At 39.4% G+C, this 15,623-nt stretch overlaps 1 protein-coding gene across 1 annotated transcript; it reads left to right on the forward strand.

The window, feature by feature from the left end:
- Positions 1 to 1,761: 1,761 nt before the first annotated feature.
- LOC134665155 (multifunctional protein r) lies at positions 1,762 to 15,329 on the forward strand. The gene is made up of 11 exons (XM_063522003.1): positions 1,762 to 2,018; positions 4,723 to 4,842; positions 5,658 to 5,799; positions 5,984 to 6,254; positions 6,454 to 6,767; positions 6,854 to 9,995; positions 10,086 to 10,190; positions 10,287 to 10,535; positions 10,728 to 12,488; positions 12,588 to 12,971; positions 13,691 to 15,329. Exons 2-11 carry the CDS (start codon positions 4,725 to 4,727, stop codon positions 13,895 to 13,897), a joined length of 6,693 nt encoding a protein of 2,230 aa, XP_063378073.1. The 5' UTR covers positions 1,762 to 2,018; positions 4,723 to 4,724; the 3' UTR covers positions 13,898 to 15,329.
- Positions 15,330 to 15,623: the final 294 nt, after the last annotated feature.

Raw genomic sequence — 15,623 nt, forward strand, 5'->3', positions numbered from 1 at the left:
CTAAAATAGTTATTTACTATACAAGTGCGGAAGAAACGTGTATCGTACAACGTTTTACAATACATATGGCCCTTTAAACTTTTGACATAGGTACGCAAGGAAAGTGCTGTTTCTCGCACTATAAAAAAAAATATAGTGCGGGAATGTAGGACCATATGTACCTACTGTAAAAAACATTTGCTTTTGATTGCTGGCGAGGACCAAGAAGAAGAAGAAGTTCGAGAAAAACTCTAGTGGACGGAATAGCCCCGATGACGGAATTAGCCACATTGACCTTATGTAGTATGTTATAGGTATATTTGTTATTTGTTACATTTTCGCTACATAGTGTAAAAAAATATTAGAAAACTTGTTATAATGCAGAGTTAACTTTGATCTACTCTAGAATCTCTAAGATTGAAAACAACGGAATGGATTGTTCCAAACATTCCGACTAGCAATGTACAAATTGCAGAACATTCCCAAAAAGCGGAAACGTTCTCGAGAATGTTCTCAGAACATTCCTGCAACATGGAAATTATTGTTTAAACAAGAGAATATACTTGAAATAAAGTTTAAATAGGCATAACTCAAAACTAAATGTTATTATGCATATATTATTGTCTATTACAGTTAGCTATTTTGTTGATGTGATAAGTTTACCAATAAATTGCTTAAATTCTCACTGTATTTCAGAGAACATTTCGACTTTCGACAATTTTTGCCAAAAAATTTTTTTTATCTTCATTAGAATCTAGAGACCTCTATCTCCCGCCATGCCAAATCTCAGCGCGCTCGGACCAACTTGAAAAAAATTAAAAAAAAGTCGGCCATTTTGATTTTTTTTAATGCAGTTTGTTTTGTATGGGGGCCCTCTATGACATTTGGTCGAGCACCCCCCACCTATCACGCACCGTTTAAAAGTTGCCATACAAAATAAAAGTGGCCAGTTTTCCCGCAAATGTAGCATTTTTCCAAAAATATTTTTTTTATAGGTATCTAGGGGACCCCAAGATTCCGTGACCAAAATTTCAGCGCGCTAGGACACCATTAAAAAAGTAAAAAAAAAAGTCGGCCATATTGAAAAAAATGGCGGCGTCACAAACTGCTAAGGTCCCTCTATGACATCTGGTCGAGCACCCCCCACCTAAGTCTGACCGTTTGGCCGGGCCGTCATACATTTTTCTGACCGGAAGCGGACGAACAAAAGTCGGAATTTTCTGGGGGTAAGGACTAAACCTAAACTATCGTGAATATTCATGGTATAAACTACGATAAATAAATAAATTCTCGTTCTCGAGAACATTCTCAGAAGTTACCGAGAAATTCTCATGTGGAAAGTTTCGCAACTTTGGAAAGTTCTCGTGCGTGCATTGCTAATTCCGACACAATAAATGTAAAAAAACTATTTAACATTTACAGTGAGTAATTTTTAAATATTTTTAATTGATAATCCCACGCGACGGTTATTGAAGACATTGAAGTTAAGAATTGCCCTCGCGTAAAATCGTTCAAATGCGTATCTATTGTTTCAGCTCCCTGTAACTACACCGTTACTGAAACTGATTATCAGACGGATAGTATTAACGGAATTGGTATAGTCAATTCCAGCTGAAATGGCAAATTAAGGTTAATATTAACGTAATTAACGCTAATTAATCATTAGGGTTGAAATTGTTTATACCAATTCCGTTAACACCACTCCGTTGCACCGAAAATGCTATAAAATTTACGATGTCTGCTGATTATGACGGATGGAATGTTAACTTCGCACTTGGGCGTTAAATGTGCGCCTAACTTCCGATTGATGTCCGAAGCCTGTTACCCAAGTGTGAGAGAGACGAAATGAAGCAGACAATGGAGGAGAGGAAACGAGACGGTGGATAAACTGGTTCGTATTGTAATACTGATAACACGAGTATAGGAGCGAGGTAGGAAGATCTCAGGCCGGCCTGTCGTTGTGCAGAGCTCGACAGCGCCGGACTGTTTCCAGCCGGCTAAACTATAAAACACGTGGTCCGTGTGAACCTTTAAATCAAGTAAGTCGCATCCATTCATAACAAAACACGAAGCTTTATACCCATTTTAAGGCGATGATTTTACTACGCATTGTGATTCGTCATACACGTGTTTATTACGTGCGTGTCCTTTAACTGAGGGCCTGCCGCGAACTACGGTCGACGTGTTGCCTCTCTATCGCACTTGTAAATTCGTACGTAAGTGTGACAGGGGGGCGTGTTCACGTGTTGCCGGTGAATGTGATTCGAGGTAGGCCCTCTGAGTGCCTACGATACTTAGCAACAACGAACGCAGAAAGTTCGCGTTGTCAATCAAGAGTCGTTAACTTTTATGGGGGTCAATAAAGTTTAAACTAATTGTGTTGATTTATAATTTTAATGTTCCAAACTGTTTTATCCAATTTTATAAATACTTAGTTTCTATTTTTTATTTTAAAGGGGTTCCCTTGTCAGCAATACAAACATAAATACATTTAAATATACCTAATCTAAAATTGCATATTCCTTTGTAGACTATCAAGTATTTAAATAAATATTTCGTACCTTGGACCTTATACATGTATAATACCTATCATGAATGCATGATCCTACCTATCGTGGGTACAAGTTTATATAAAAGGGTGCCAAAAAATAAGTGGATTCCCGTTGCCAGGGAGGTTTTGGGATTATACTGAGCAACTTTTCATATGCGACCAACCCCGAAATCGCAAAAAAAGAAATTACCCTCCCATAGAAAATGGACCAGCCAAAATGTATGAAACAGCCAAATTTTTTTCGCGATTCCGGGGTTGGTCCCGTAGTAAAAGTGCCTCAGTATAATCCACGTATAATCCCAAAACCTCCCTGAAAATGGCATTGAGTTTAAAAGTTATTTATTTAAATACTACATAGTACACAATTTTTTTTTATTAATGCTTGTATCTAATTTAGGTGCCTACATTGTATTTTCTTTCTATTTTTTAATAGACATCTCACTGGTGTAGTAAATCAAATATGAAGCAGATAATTAAAAAAAAATAAAAAAAAGTTTTTCCTTCATATGATATCACTATACATACCATCAGACACTACATAGTATATTAGTACGATATACGAGTATACTGTTATACATGTAAGTATTTATTTATGTATCTATTATGTATTTTTATTTTGTGTATTATTTGCATTGTAATTTGTCTGTTTTCTGTGTATTTAGTAAAAGGTTTCTTACATTCATTTGCAATACCTGCTGACATATATATAAATTTATATTTTAGATATCGTACAAAAACTTATCAATGTACAGTACAGGTATACGGATTTTTAGGGTTCCGTAGCCAAATGGCAAAAAACGGAACCCTTATGGATTCGTCATGTCTGTCTGTCTGTCCGTCCGTATGTCACAGCCACTTTTTTCCGAAACTATAAGCACTATACTGTTGAAACTTGGTAAGTAGATGTATTCTGTGAACCGCATTAAGATTTTCACACAAAAATAGAAAAAAAAAACAATAAATTTTTAGGGTTCCCCATACTTAGAACTGAAATTCAATTTTTTTTTCATCAAACCCATACGTGTGGGGTATCTATGGCACAGAATAAATAATAGTACTAGGTACAGAAGACTCACGCTCATATGGCCGCTAGGTGGCGACAGCGCCACGCGCAGCTTATGGCAAACCCCAAAATTGGGGTCGAACGGATGTAGTTTTAGCTACCTGTAGCAAAGCGACAAAATCGCGGAGTGAGCCACGCCTGTCTATGGATAGGTCTTCAAAAATGATATTGAGGTTTCAAATATCATTTTCTTCTAAACTGAATAGTTTGCGCGAGAGACACTTCCAAAGTGGTAAAATGTGTGTCCCCCCCCCCCCTGTAACTTCTAAAATAAGAGTATGATGAAACTAAAAAAAATATGTGATGTACATTACCATGCAGACTTACACCGAAAATTGGTTTGAACGAGATCCAGTAAGTAGTTTTTTTTTAATACGTCTTAAATCGTAAACCGCAATTTTATTATGTTACTTGCTGCTACGGAATCCTTCATGGGCGAGTCCGACTCGCACTTGGCCGGGTTTTTTTTATACCATAGGCGGTTATCACACTGGTCGCGATTCGCATGTCGCTCTGATGTTTGAGCGAAACAACTCTATGCGCGTATTATAGCGATATTCCGCTCGCCGCTCTAACACCCGCGACGTTACTTGATGCTGTTATTTAAGATTTTACGAGCACAAGGCGTTTTTAGCGCTCAATAGGATCATCCAAGGTGCGGTAGGTTCAGAGACCGGAAACACTTTATAAATTTGTAACAATATACACGGAGGCCAAAAAATAAAGTGCATTCCCGTTGCGAGGGAGGTTTTGGGATTATACTGAGCAAGTTTAACTAATAATTATTATTATTAATTGAACCAACCCCAGAATTGCAAAAAAAAGGAAAGAAAACCTCCCTGGCAATGGGAATGCAGTTATTTTTTATGTACCTACCTACTCGTATGCACAAAACCAAAAATATGAAAATTGCTTCTAAAAATGCGCAATTTTAATTTTGAGAAAACTCATCGTTTACTTTTATTTGGTAATACTTACAACAAATTAAAATTCAAAAACATCATCGCGAGCACGCACATCCATCTTGCTCACGCTTATGCTCAGAGAAGAACACAAACTTACGGGGTCTCAAACACCAACAGGATACATTGATTAATTGATCAATCAACGTGTGATTTGGGTTTTCCAGAAATGGCACAAGAAGATTTAAGTTGCGAAGTGGGTGGGCTGTGCAGCCTGGTGCTTAGCGATGGGTCCGTCTTCCACGGCAGGAGCTTCGGCGCGGCGCTGCCCGCTGAGGGTGAAGTTGGTAAGTACCTAGTACCTACTGTTGTTACAGTACAGTGGAAAGTTTTAATTTATGACCCATTCTGTACCTTGTCACAGTGACTATATGAGGTCTATAGCGACTTTCATATTGATTGTCACTGTGACAAGGTGCGAAATGGGGCATAAATTAATACTTTCGACCGTACATCAGCCGACCTCATCCAGCTGATCGCTACGATTGAACGTCGTGGCAGATCGTCATCAGGCTGTATTGTACCACGTGACCGCCACAATACACGAGGCGGGGCAAATGGGAATGATTTGTTATGCAGCGCCTATTCGTAATCAGTCAACCTAGCGCTGCAATAATTATATATATGTTCAAACAGTAATTTTTGTAATTGTGTTTCGCACTGTATGTCCTTTTAAGTTATGTTTAATTCTTATCTTGAATTTTTTTTACCTTCACTGACTGGCGCGGCGCGCAGCACAAGGCCGCACTTGCAGGATCGCCATGTGATGTGGGGCGTTAAAGGAGAACTACTTTGACTGGAGTATAGGTTTATTGTCTTAAATAACTAGTATGCGCCATTATAAGTATACTAAGCTATGCACGTGTGTGGGTAAGGCATATATAGTACACACACTATCATTCCAAGTTGAGTCGCTTAACTTCAAACTCGGGTAAATCCATCTGTCAAATTATGCGATTTTGGTATTAAGAAAACGTAATAGGGTAGATATTTGCTGAGAGGGTCCAATAGATTTACCCGAGTTTGAAGTTAAGCGACACAGTTAGTATATGTGGTTGGTTCAAATACAAATTTGAAATGATCGAGTTCATCGTTTGAATAGTATTTCAGACCGGCATGGTGGGCTACCCCGAGTCGCTCACCGACCCATCGTATCATACGCAGCTACTGGTGTTGACCTACCCTCTGGTGGGCAACTACGGGGTCCCCGACGAAGCTGAGTGCGATGAACACGGTTTGCCAAGGTAAGCGATTGAGAGTAATTAGGTAGAATTGGACCGTAAAGTTGTCAATCCAAGTGCTACGTCAAATAAAATGCAAATCTTTTATCTCCATGCATATTTACTTATCTTCTTATCATTAAACTATAGGTATCTATAAATCTGAATAATTTATAAATGACGATAAGATTTTTTTTATTACTTTCAGGTGGTTCGAGTCAAGCCGCATTTGGGCAGCTGGCCTGATTGTCGGTTCAATCAGTAAACATGCAAGTCACTGGCGCGCCAAGAAATCATTAGGTTCCTGGTTAGCTTCGCAGAAAGTCCCTGGGCTCTGTGACATTGACACCAGGGCACTGACATGCCGTCTGCGAGAGGGCGTGACATTGGGCAGAATTATACAAGGGCCGGTCCCTTCTGCTCTGCCGCCGCTTTCTGATCCCAATACGAGAAATTTAGTGGCAGAAGTATCTGTCAAGGTAATTTTGCCATTTTTATAGGACTCTATTTCGTTATTGCATATCTGATAGTCTTACTGTGCCCGTCATACAAACAATAGGTAAGTTAGGGAAGCCATGTAAAAAGTGAGCGTTTTGAATCCTTGTCCTATCCTATGACTAAGTATAATAATTTAAACGTCTTTCTTAACTTTAATTAATATTAACATTTTTATTTTAGGCTGAGAAAATATACAATCCCAATGGCGACGTGTCGATTATGGCTGTAGACTGTGGTCTCAAATACAATCAAATAAGATGTTTGATAAAAAGGAACGCCAAAGTAACCGTAGTGCCATGGAACCATAAGCTCGACCCACAAAATTATGATGGATTATTTATAAGCAACGGCCCAGGCGATCCAGATGTTTGCAAAAGTGTTGTTGAAAATATCCGCAGTGTTGTCAAATCCAGCAAAGTAAAACCAATTTTTGGAATTTGTCTCGGTCATCAACTACTTTCAACTGCTGTTGGATGTAAAACATTTAAAATGAGGTAACATCCCAAATTATAATATTTTCACTTAAACAAATGTATTCAGGACTTATAACAGTGAACTAAATTCAGTTTCTATTTTCCAGTTATGGCAACCGTGGACACAATTTGCCCTGTACACACAGCGAAACACGTAGATGTTTTATGACATCTCAGAATCACGGCTTCGCTGTAGATAGCAGTACTTTACCTCAAGATTGGAAAATCTTATTTACCAACGAGAATGATAAAACTAATGAAGGCATCATACATGAATCCAAACCTTTCTTCAGTGTACAATTCCACCCAGAACACACTGCAGGTCCCACCGACCTGGAATGTCTATTTGACATTTTTATTGACTCGGTAAAAGCCTTTAAATCAAAGCAACCGTGTGTAGTAAATAAGATGATTACCGAAAAATTAACATTCAGTCCTACTATAAATGAAAGACCAAAGAAAGTTCTAATTCTGGGTTCTGGGGGTTTGTCTATCGGTCAAGCCGGTGAATTCGATTACTCGGGTTCACAAGGCGTAAAAGCTATGCAAGAAGAAAAGATTCAAACGGTGCTGATCAATCCCAATATTGCAACAGTGCAAACATCAAAAGGATTGGCTGACAAAGTTTACTTTTTACCTATCACTCCCGAATACGTAGAACAGGTTATCAAAGCAGAACGTCCTACAGGCGTTTTGCTTACCTTTGGAGGACAGACCGCATTGAACTGCGGCGTACAGCTTCAAAAATCCAAAGTTTTTGAGAAATACAACGTAAAAGTTTTGGGAACACCTATACAATCCATAATAGACACAGAAGACAGAAAGATTTTTGCTGAAAAAATAAATGCGATTGGTGAAAAGGTGGCCCCGAGTGCGGCCGTATTTTCTGTGGAGGAAGCCGTGTCAGCGGCTCTTCAAATAGGATACCCTGTGATGGCGCGCGCTGCATTTTCATTAGGTGGCTTGGGATCAGGATTTGCAAACAACGAGGAAGAGCTAAGAGCCCTAGCACATCAAGCTTTCTCACATTCTGACCAACTGATAATAGACAAGTCTCTTAAGGGATGGAAAGAAGTTGAATATGAGGTGGTCCGAGATGCTTATGATAATTGCATTACAGTCTGCAATATGGAGAATGTGGATCCTTTAGGAATACACACGGGAGAGTCCATAGTTGTTGCGCCGAGTCAAACTCTCTCGAACCGGGAATATTATATGTTAAGAAATACTGCTTTGAAAGTAATTAGACATTTCGGCATTGTTGGAGAATGCAACATACAATATGCTCTTAATCCTCTTTCTGAGGAATTCTACATAATAGAAGTCAATGCTAGGCTATCGAGAAGTTCCGCTTTGGCGAGTAAAGCTACGGGTTATCCATTGGCATACGTAGCAGCGAAATTGGCCCTCAGCATCCCTCTGCCAGAAATAAAGAACTCTGTGACAAAAGTAACCACAGCTTGTTTCGAACCAAGTTTAGACTATTGTGTTGTTAAAATACCGAGATGGGACTTGGCAAAGTTTACAAGAGTCAGCACCAAAATAGGAAGCTCCATGAAAAGTGTTGGAGAGGTCATGTCTATTGGAAGAAACTTCGAAGAAGCGTTTCAAAAAGCGTTACGTATGGTTGATGAAAATGTTAACGGATTTGACCCCAACATAAAAGAAGTGAATGAAAATGAACTGAGGGAGCCCACAGATAAGCGGATGTTTGTTTTAGCAGCTGCTCTTAAAAATAATTACACTGTAGAAAAACTGCATCAACTGACACAAATTGATAGATGGTTTTTAGAAAAGTTTAAAAATATTATTAACTTTTATGATACCCTCGAGCGTGTCGACCATAGCTCTATAACACCAGATATGCTAAAAAGTGCTAAGAAAATCGGATTTTCTGATAAACAAATTGCTAATGCTATTAAAAGTACAGAATTGGCTGTTAGAAAACTAAGAGAAGAGTTTAAAATAACACCATGTGTTAAAAAAATTGATACAGTTGCTGCTGAGTGGCCTGCATCGACAAATTATTTGTACCTTACGTACAATGGGACCCAGCACGATTTAGAGTTCCCAGGAGGGTTTACTATGGTGTTGGGGTCAGGTGTGTACAGAATTGGAAGTTCTGTTGAATTCGATTGGTGCGCAGTGGGCTGCCTTAGAGAACTGCGAAATCAGGGCAAAAACACTATTATGGTCAATTATAATCCTGAAACCGTTAGTACTGACTATGACATGAGTGACCGATTATATTTCGAAGAAATATCATTTGAAGTTGTTATGGATATATACAACATAGAGCACCCGGATGGCATTGTACTGTCAATGGGAGGACAACTTCCAAATAACATTGCTATGGATTTACATCGACAACAAGCAAAAATATTAGGCACTTCACCCGACATGATAGACAACGCTGAAAACAGATTTAAATTTTCGCGCATGCTAGATCGCAAAAACATATTACAACCGCGGTGGAAAGAACTCACAGACTTAGAATCTGCTATAGCTTTTTGTGATGAAGTTGGCTACCCATGTTTAGTCAGACCTTCTTATGTGCTCAGTGGGGCTGCTATGAATGTAGCATATTCTAATCAAGACTTGGAAGCTTATCTCAAATCAGCTAGCAAAGTGAGCAAGGATCACCCTGTAGTTATTTCGAAATTTATTATGGATGCAAAGGAGATTGATGTTGATGCTGTCGCAGCTGATGGTGTAATTGTATGTATGGCTGTATCCGAACACGTAGAAAATGCTGGAGTTCATTCTGGGGATGCCACATTAGTAACCCCACCACAAGACATAAACAACGAAACGTTAGACAAAATCAAAGAGATCGCGGGCATTGTTGCAGAAACGCTTGATGTTAGCGGTCCTTTTAATATGCAATTGATAGCCAAAGATAATGAGCTCAAAGTTATCGAATGCAATGTGAGAGTCTCTAGGTCATTCCCGTTTGTATCTAAAACTTTAGACCATGATTTCGTGGCGACGGCAACTAAAGTTATTCTTGGACTGCCAGTAGAACCTCTTGACGTCTTGAGTGGTGTTGGAAAAGTGGGTGTAAAAGTGCCACAGTTTTCTTTCTCTCGATTGGCTGGAGCTGATGTTACACTGGGAGTAGAGATGGCATCTACGGGTGAAGTAGCTTGCTTCGGTGAAAATCGCTATGAAGCTTATCTGAAATCTCTTATGAGCACAGGTTTCAGAATACCTAAAAAAGCCATATTGCTATCAGTCGGAACATTCAAGGTAAATTTTGTTTATCTGAACCTACAAATACATATTAATTTCAATATCTTTACATTGTTGATTATAATAATGTCTTCTTTTAATTTACAGCACAAGATGGAGTTATTACCTAGCGTACGCACTTTACACAGAATGGGATACAAACTATATGCCAGTATGGGTACCGGTGACTTTTACACGGAGCACGGAGTAGAGGTATGTTACCAAAATAGGTAATCAGAATCGCATGTTTAATCAGTATTTTCACTATTTTCATATAAACAGTACATAAACTTTTGTATTTCCTTCCAGGTTGAAAGTGTGCAGTGGACTTTTGATCACATTGGCGACCCAGAAGACGATCGCTCAGACGGCGAACTGATGCACTTAGCAGATTTTATGGCGAGGCGTCAACTCGACCTTGTGATTAACTTACCTATGAGAGGAGGCTGTCGTCGGGTGTCATCCTTTACCACACATGGATATCGTACGCGCCGTTTGGCGGTCGATTATGCCGTGCCATTGGTAACGGATGTTAAATGCGCAAAACTTTTAGTACAGGTAGGACTTCTCCTTTTTTTTTAAATTACTATCCACAATAAATTACAGTAGCGGTCGACCTACATATGTATTTCAAACCACCATTAAAAACTCTTGTTTCACCTTTCGATAAAACGTAGAATACATAATAGAAAGATCTGATATGAGAAGTAAGTACTGTTTATTTTATATAAAGCTTACGTATAATTTCAGGCGATGATGAAGTGTGGTGGCATACCACTAATGAAAACTCACACTGACTGCATGACTTCACGCAACATTATAAAGTTACCTGGTTTCATTGATGTACATGTCCATGCCCGTGAACCAGGAGCAACGTATAAAGAAGATTTCGCTTCCTGCACGGCTGCTGCCCTTGCTGGTGGAGTCACAATGATCTGTGCTATGCCGAACACAAATCCACCAGTCATTGATAAAGCGTCTTACGATTACACCGCTGCATTGACTCGTGTCAGTGCTCGTTGTGACTACGCTCTCTTCATGGGTGCTTCAACCTCAAACTGTGAGACAGCAGCGGAAATGGCTCCTCAAGCGGCCGCCCTAAAGATGTATTTAAATGAAACATTCACCACGTTAAAGTTGGACGATATGACGGTATGGCAAAAACATCTACAAAACTGGCCAAAGAAAATGCCAGTGTGCGCTCACGCGGAACGCGAAAAAACAGGAGCAATTATTCTCATGGCATCTTTGTTGGATCGTCCCATTCATATTTGTCATGTGGCTCGTAAAGAAGAAATTTCAATTATAAGAGCAGCTAAGGAAAGAGGATTAAAAGTAACCTGTGAAGTCTGTCCACACCATTTGTTTTTGAGTACGGATGACACTGACAGAATAGGAAAAGGTCGTGCTGAAGTGCGGCCAGTGCTTTGCAGTCCTGAAGACCAAGCAGAGCTTTGGAAAAATATGGACATGATTGATGTTTTCGCAACCGACCACGCTCCACATGCTGTTGCAGAAAAAGACGCAGAGAAACCTTTACCGGGATACCCGGGCTTGGAAACCATTTTACCTCTATTGTTAAATGCTGTACATCAAGGGCGACTCACTATCGAGGACATAATTAATAAGTTCCACAGAAATCCGAGAAAAATATTTAACTTGCCAGAGCAACCTAATACTTACGTAGAAGTTGACATGGATTACGAATGGACTATCCCAAACAGCATGGAATTCACAAAATCAAAATGGACTCCGTTCGCTGGTATGCAAGTTTGTGGAGCGGTCCATCGCGTCACCTTGCGTGGTGAAATTGCATATGTGGAAGGTCAAGTTCTCATTCCACCAGGTTTTGGTCAAAATGTCCGTGATTGGCCAGCACCGAAAAAACAATCCTTCCCAATCTTTGCCATTGAAAAACCGGAAAAAGAACAAAGTAGACCGAGTTCTGCACTTGATTTTCATAGCTCTGCTGATTTCAGCCGGTTGAGTGACCTTGACATGGAGCAAATGGAACCTAAGCCAGAAGGAAAATTGAATGTGCATTTTGAACCACAGAGAGGCGCTTCGCCTCTGCCTGGACAAGAACGCCCGATTTCAAAACGAGAAAGATGCGATAGTTCATCTTATTATAATCCTCCACAGGTAGCCGTTTCACAGCGGCAAAGAAGTGATCTATTTGGCAAGAGTATTCTGACTGTAGACTTGTTTGGCAAAGAAACTCTCAACGACATATTTAATCTTGCTCAGTTTATGAAAATAAGTGTCAGCAAGGGACGTTTCTTGGACGATATTCTGCGAGGAAAAGTCATGTCTTCGATATTCTACGAAGTAAGCACTCGTACCAGTTGCAGTTTTGCGGCAGCCATGCAACGACTGGGTGGTTCTGTCATCCACACTGACGCCACAAGCTCTTCAGCTAAAAAAGGAGAGACGTTAGAAGACAGTGTTGCAGTTATGTCCAGCTACTCTGACGTAGTAGTACTCCGTCATCCGGAACCTGGAGCAGTGGCTGTAAGTTACTTATACATTAGACCTACATTTTTGCAGTAACAAATGAGTATTTTATGAACCTGTAATTTCTAATAGGTAATAATTAATATTTTTTTACAGCGTGCCTCACGCCATTGCCGAAAACCTGTAATCAATGCAGGAGATGGAGTGGGAGAACATCCCACACAAGCATTACTAGATGTATTCACCATTCGAGAAGAAATTGGTACAGTTAATGGACTCACTATAACCATGGTTGGGGACCTTAAAAATGGGCGCACAGTACATTCACTAGCCCGATTACTTACACTGTATCAAGTCAATTTGCAGTATGTGAGTCCGCCTGGCCTTGGCATGCCAAAACATATAACAGATTACGTTGCGTCCAAGGGAATACCCCAAAAAGTATTCGAACGTTTAGAAGATGTACTTGCAGATACCCACGTCTTATACATGACGAGAATACAAAGAGAGAGATTTGAGAGCCAAGATGAGTATGAGAAGGTAAGTTATTCCCATTGTGTATTATTTTCCAATATAGTATATCTTATTACTACAAATGCGCCTTAATATTCCTTGTGCATCTGTTTGCAGTCAAAACCTACCCTCATTTAAAAATTTTAGTAACGTGTTCTATAAGGTTCTTCCATACTTTCCATCTTTCCTTTCTTTCAAATATAAGTATCTTTATAAAAAAACCAGCTATTTAGTTTTCTTAAATGTACTTAGCCATACCCCATCATAGTTTCAGTTTTAGATCAGCCGGCCTAGCCAAGGTTACAATCGCTATCGCTTCGACAACGAAAAGCATTATGTCTCTCTATCACTCTTCCATATTAGCGCGACAGTGACAGTTGCGTTTCGATCGCTACGGAGCGTAAGCGATTGGCATTTTGGCTACGCGGCCAGTATCATTCTATCATTACTAATGACGTTGGTACATCGCCCACACGCTTAACTGTCGATCGGTGGACCATATGCCTTTTAGAATAAGGTCCACCGATGGACAGTTAAGTGCTGCTGTTTGTACATTAGCAGTGTTTACGGTAGTTATAGTTTTTTCTGTAGTGTAGTTACTAGTTACTATGTAAATGCTCTTAAATGCGGAGTACAGTTCGTGTACAAAGTCCAAGGTTTCCGTGGATTTCCACCGTCCAGTGCCGAACACAGCGCTTGCTTTAATGGAAAGACGAGGAAACGCAGCAAAAAATAAATTGTTGCAGGCTCGAGGAGTGTTGGTGGTGACGCCGCACCTGATGACGCGCGCGCGCCGTCGCATGGTGGTGATGCATCCGCTCCCGCGCCTCGACGAGATCTCGGCGGAGTTCGACTCGGACCCGCGCGCCGCGTACTTCCGCCAGGCCGAGTACGGCATGTACGTTCGCATGGCGTTGCTGTCCATGGTTGCTGGTGTCAACCCCCTAGTGTAGCTTAGCTGACTTAGCTGTAATGCGGCTGTGTGTAGATGTAATTTAGACGATAAGTATCAATAGATGCAGTGACGTATTTTTTGTAAAATAGGTACCTAGAGTATGATCCTAGTACCTAGTTAGTCTTCGCAGCTACTTTTACCATTAATATATATAAGTCTTCGAAAATTGGAGTAAAGAAGTTTATCCCAAAGTAATAATAAACAGTATTCTTTTTCGTGATGGGTAACAGGAAAAATATGTAAATAGGTACGTATACTTCGTTGTATATATGTACATCATTTAAAAAAAAGCGCGGAGTGGACTTGCCCACCGAGGGTTCCGTACGAATTTTACTTTTTTTGCAATATCTTTTTTACATATTTATAGGTTTCAGATTTTTTCTTGCACCTACTTATCTTGTAGTGTAAGATGATATCACACACTTGCCAAATTTCTTAGTTCCAGGTGAACGGTAACCTACCCTATAAATTTTGATTCCCTGGTCGTATCTTTTTTTATGTTAACTTAGTAGTTTGACTTTTTTACAGCTTCAAGGGACTGTAGACTTGAGTATATTATTTTAATTTCAACTAGACAACTCCAGGCGTTCCCGAGATATTGGGACTTCACAGACAGACAGACGTACAACAAAGTGAACCTATAAGGATCCTTTTTTAGGGTTCCGTACCCAAAGGGTAAAACGGGACCCTATTACTAAGACTTCGCTGTCCGTCCGTCCGTCCGTCTGTCTGTCACCAGGCTGTATCTCACGAACCGTCATAGCTAGACAGTTGAAATTTTCACAGATGATGTATTTCTGTTGCCGCTATAACAACAAATACTAAAAGCAGAATAAAATAAAGATTTAAGTGGGGCTCCCATACAGCAAAAGGGGTTTTTGACCAAAGTTAAGCAACGTCGGGCGTGGTCAGTACTTGGATGGGTGACCGTTTACTTTTTGCATTTTTTTCCGTTTTTTTTTTGCTTTATGGTACGGAACCCTTTTTGCGCGAGTCCGACTCGCACTTGCCCGGTTTTTTTCTTTTGAGGTACGGAACCCTAAAAACGGCTAAGTGCGAGTTGGACACGCGTTTTAAGGATTCCGCACATCACACAATTTTAATTCTTTAGGACGTGAAACGTCTTTAAAACCCGCATGGGTCGGTATTAAAACCAGATTTAACGGGAAGTATTGCGTAGTAGTTTAGAGCATAAAATATCGATCCTAATTAGTTAAATTATATGATTCATTTTTCCACTACCCAAAAGTTGTCTGGAAGAAATCGCTCTTTAGCGATAAGGCCTCTGGTTGTGTTTACCTCTTATATATTGAGATTGGGCAACAAAAAGGATTTGTATTGTATCGATTTACATATGTAGGTATATAATTTTTGTGACAAAATATATCTTTGTATCACCCTAAAATAAAGTTTACTTTAATTCATAACAAGTATATGATTTGTTCCACAACATAACGTAACTGTAGATAATCAGAATAAATTGATTAGGTAAAAAGAAAAAATAATCTTAGTTCAAATTTATTTAGTATATTATTTATAGTTTACCTAAAAATTTCAAGATAAGCATATACAACTTTTAAAAATATTTAGAGATTCTTATTTATAAATTTACAAATCGACACTACAAACACTAACATACATCTTAAAGCGAAAGTCTGCAATATGTTATATATACTTACTTAACCGAGGACTTATAATAGTTAATATGTAGGTAATAATATGAA

Source organism: Cydia fagiglandana, chromosome 6, assembly GCF_963556715.1.
Source record: "Cydia fagiglandana chromosome 6, ilCydFagi1.1, whole genome shotgun sequence".
Classification (NCBI taxonomy): Eukaryota; Metazoa; Arthropoda; class Insecta; order Lepidoptera; family Tortricidae; genus Cydia; species Cydia fagiglandana.

What these genes read in the sequence shown, in the direction of transcription:
- LOC134665155 (XM_063522003.1), top strand. Translation starts at nt 4,725, where the DNA reads ATGGCACAAGAAGATTTAAGTTGCGAAGTGGGTGGGCTGTGCAGCCTG. An exon ending in GATGAACACGGTTTGCCAAG is followed by an intron (nt 5,800 to 5,983) that starts GTAAGCGATTGA and finishes TATTACTTTCAG; the next exon opens with GTGGTTCGAGTCAAGCCGCA. An exon ending in TGGCAGAAGTATCTGTCAAG is followed by an intron (nt 6,255 to 6,453) that starts GTAATTTTGCCA and finishes TTTTTATTTTAG; the next exon opens with GCTGAGAAAATATACAATCC.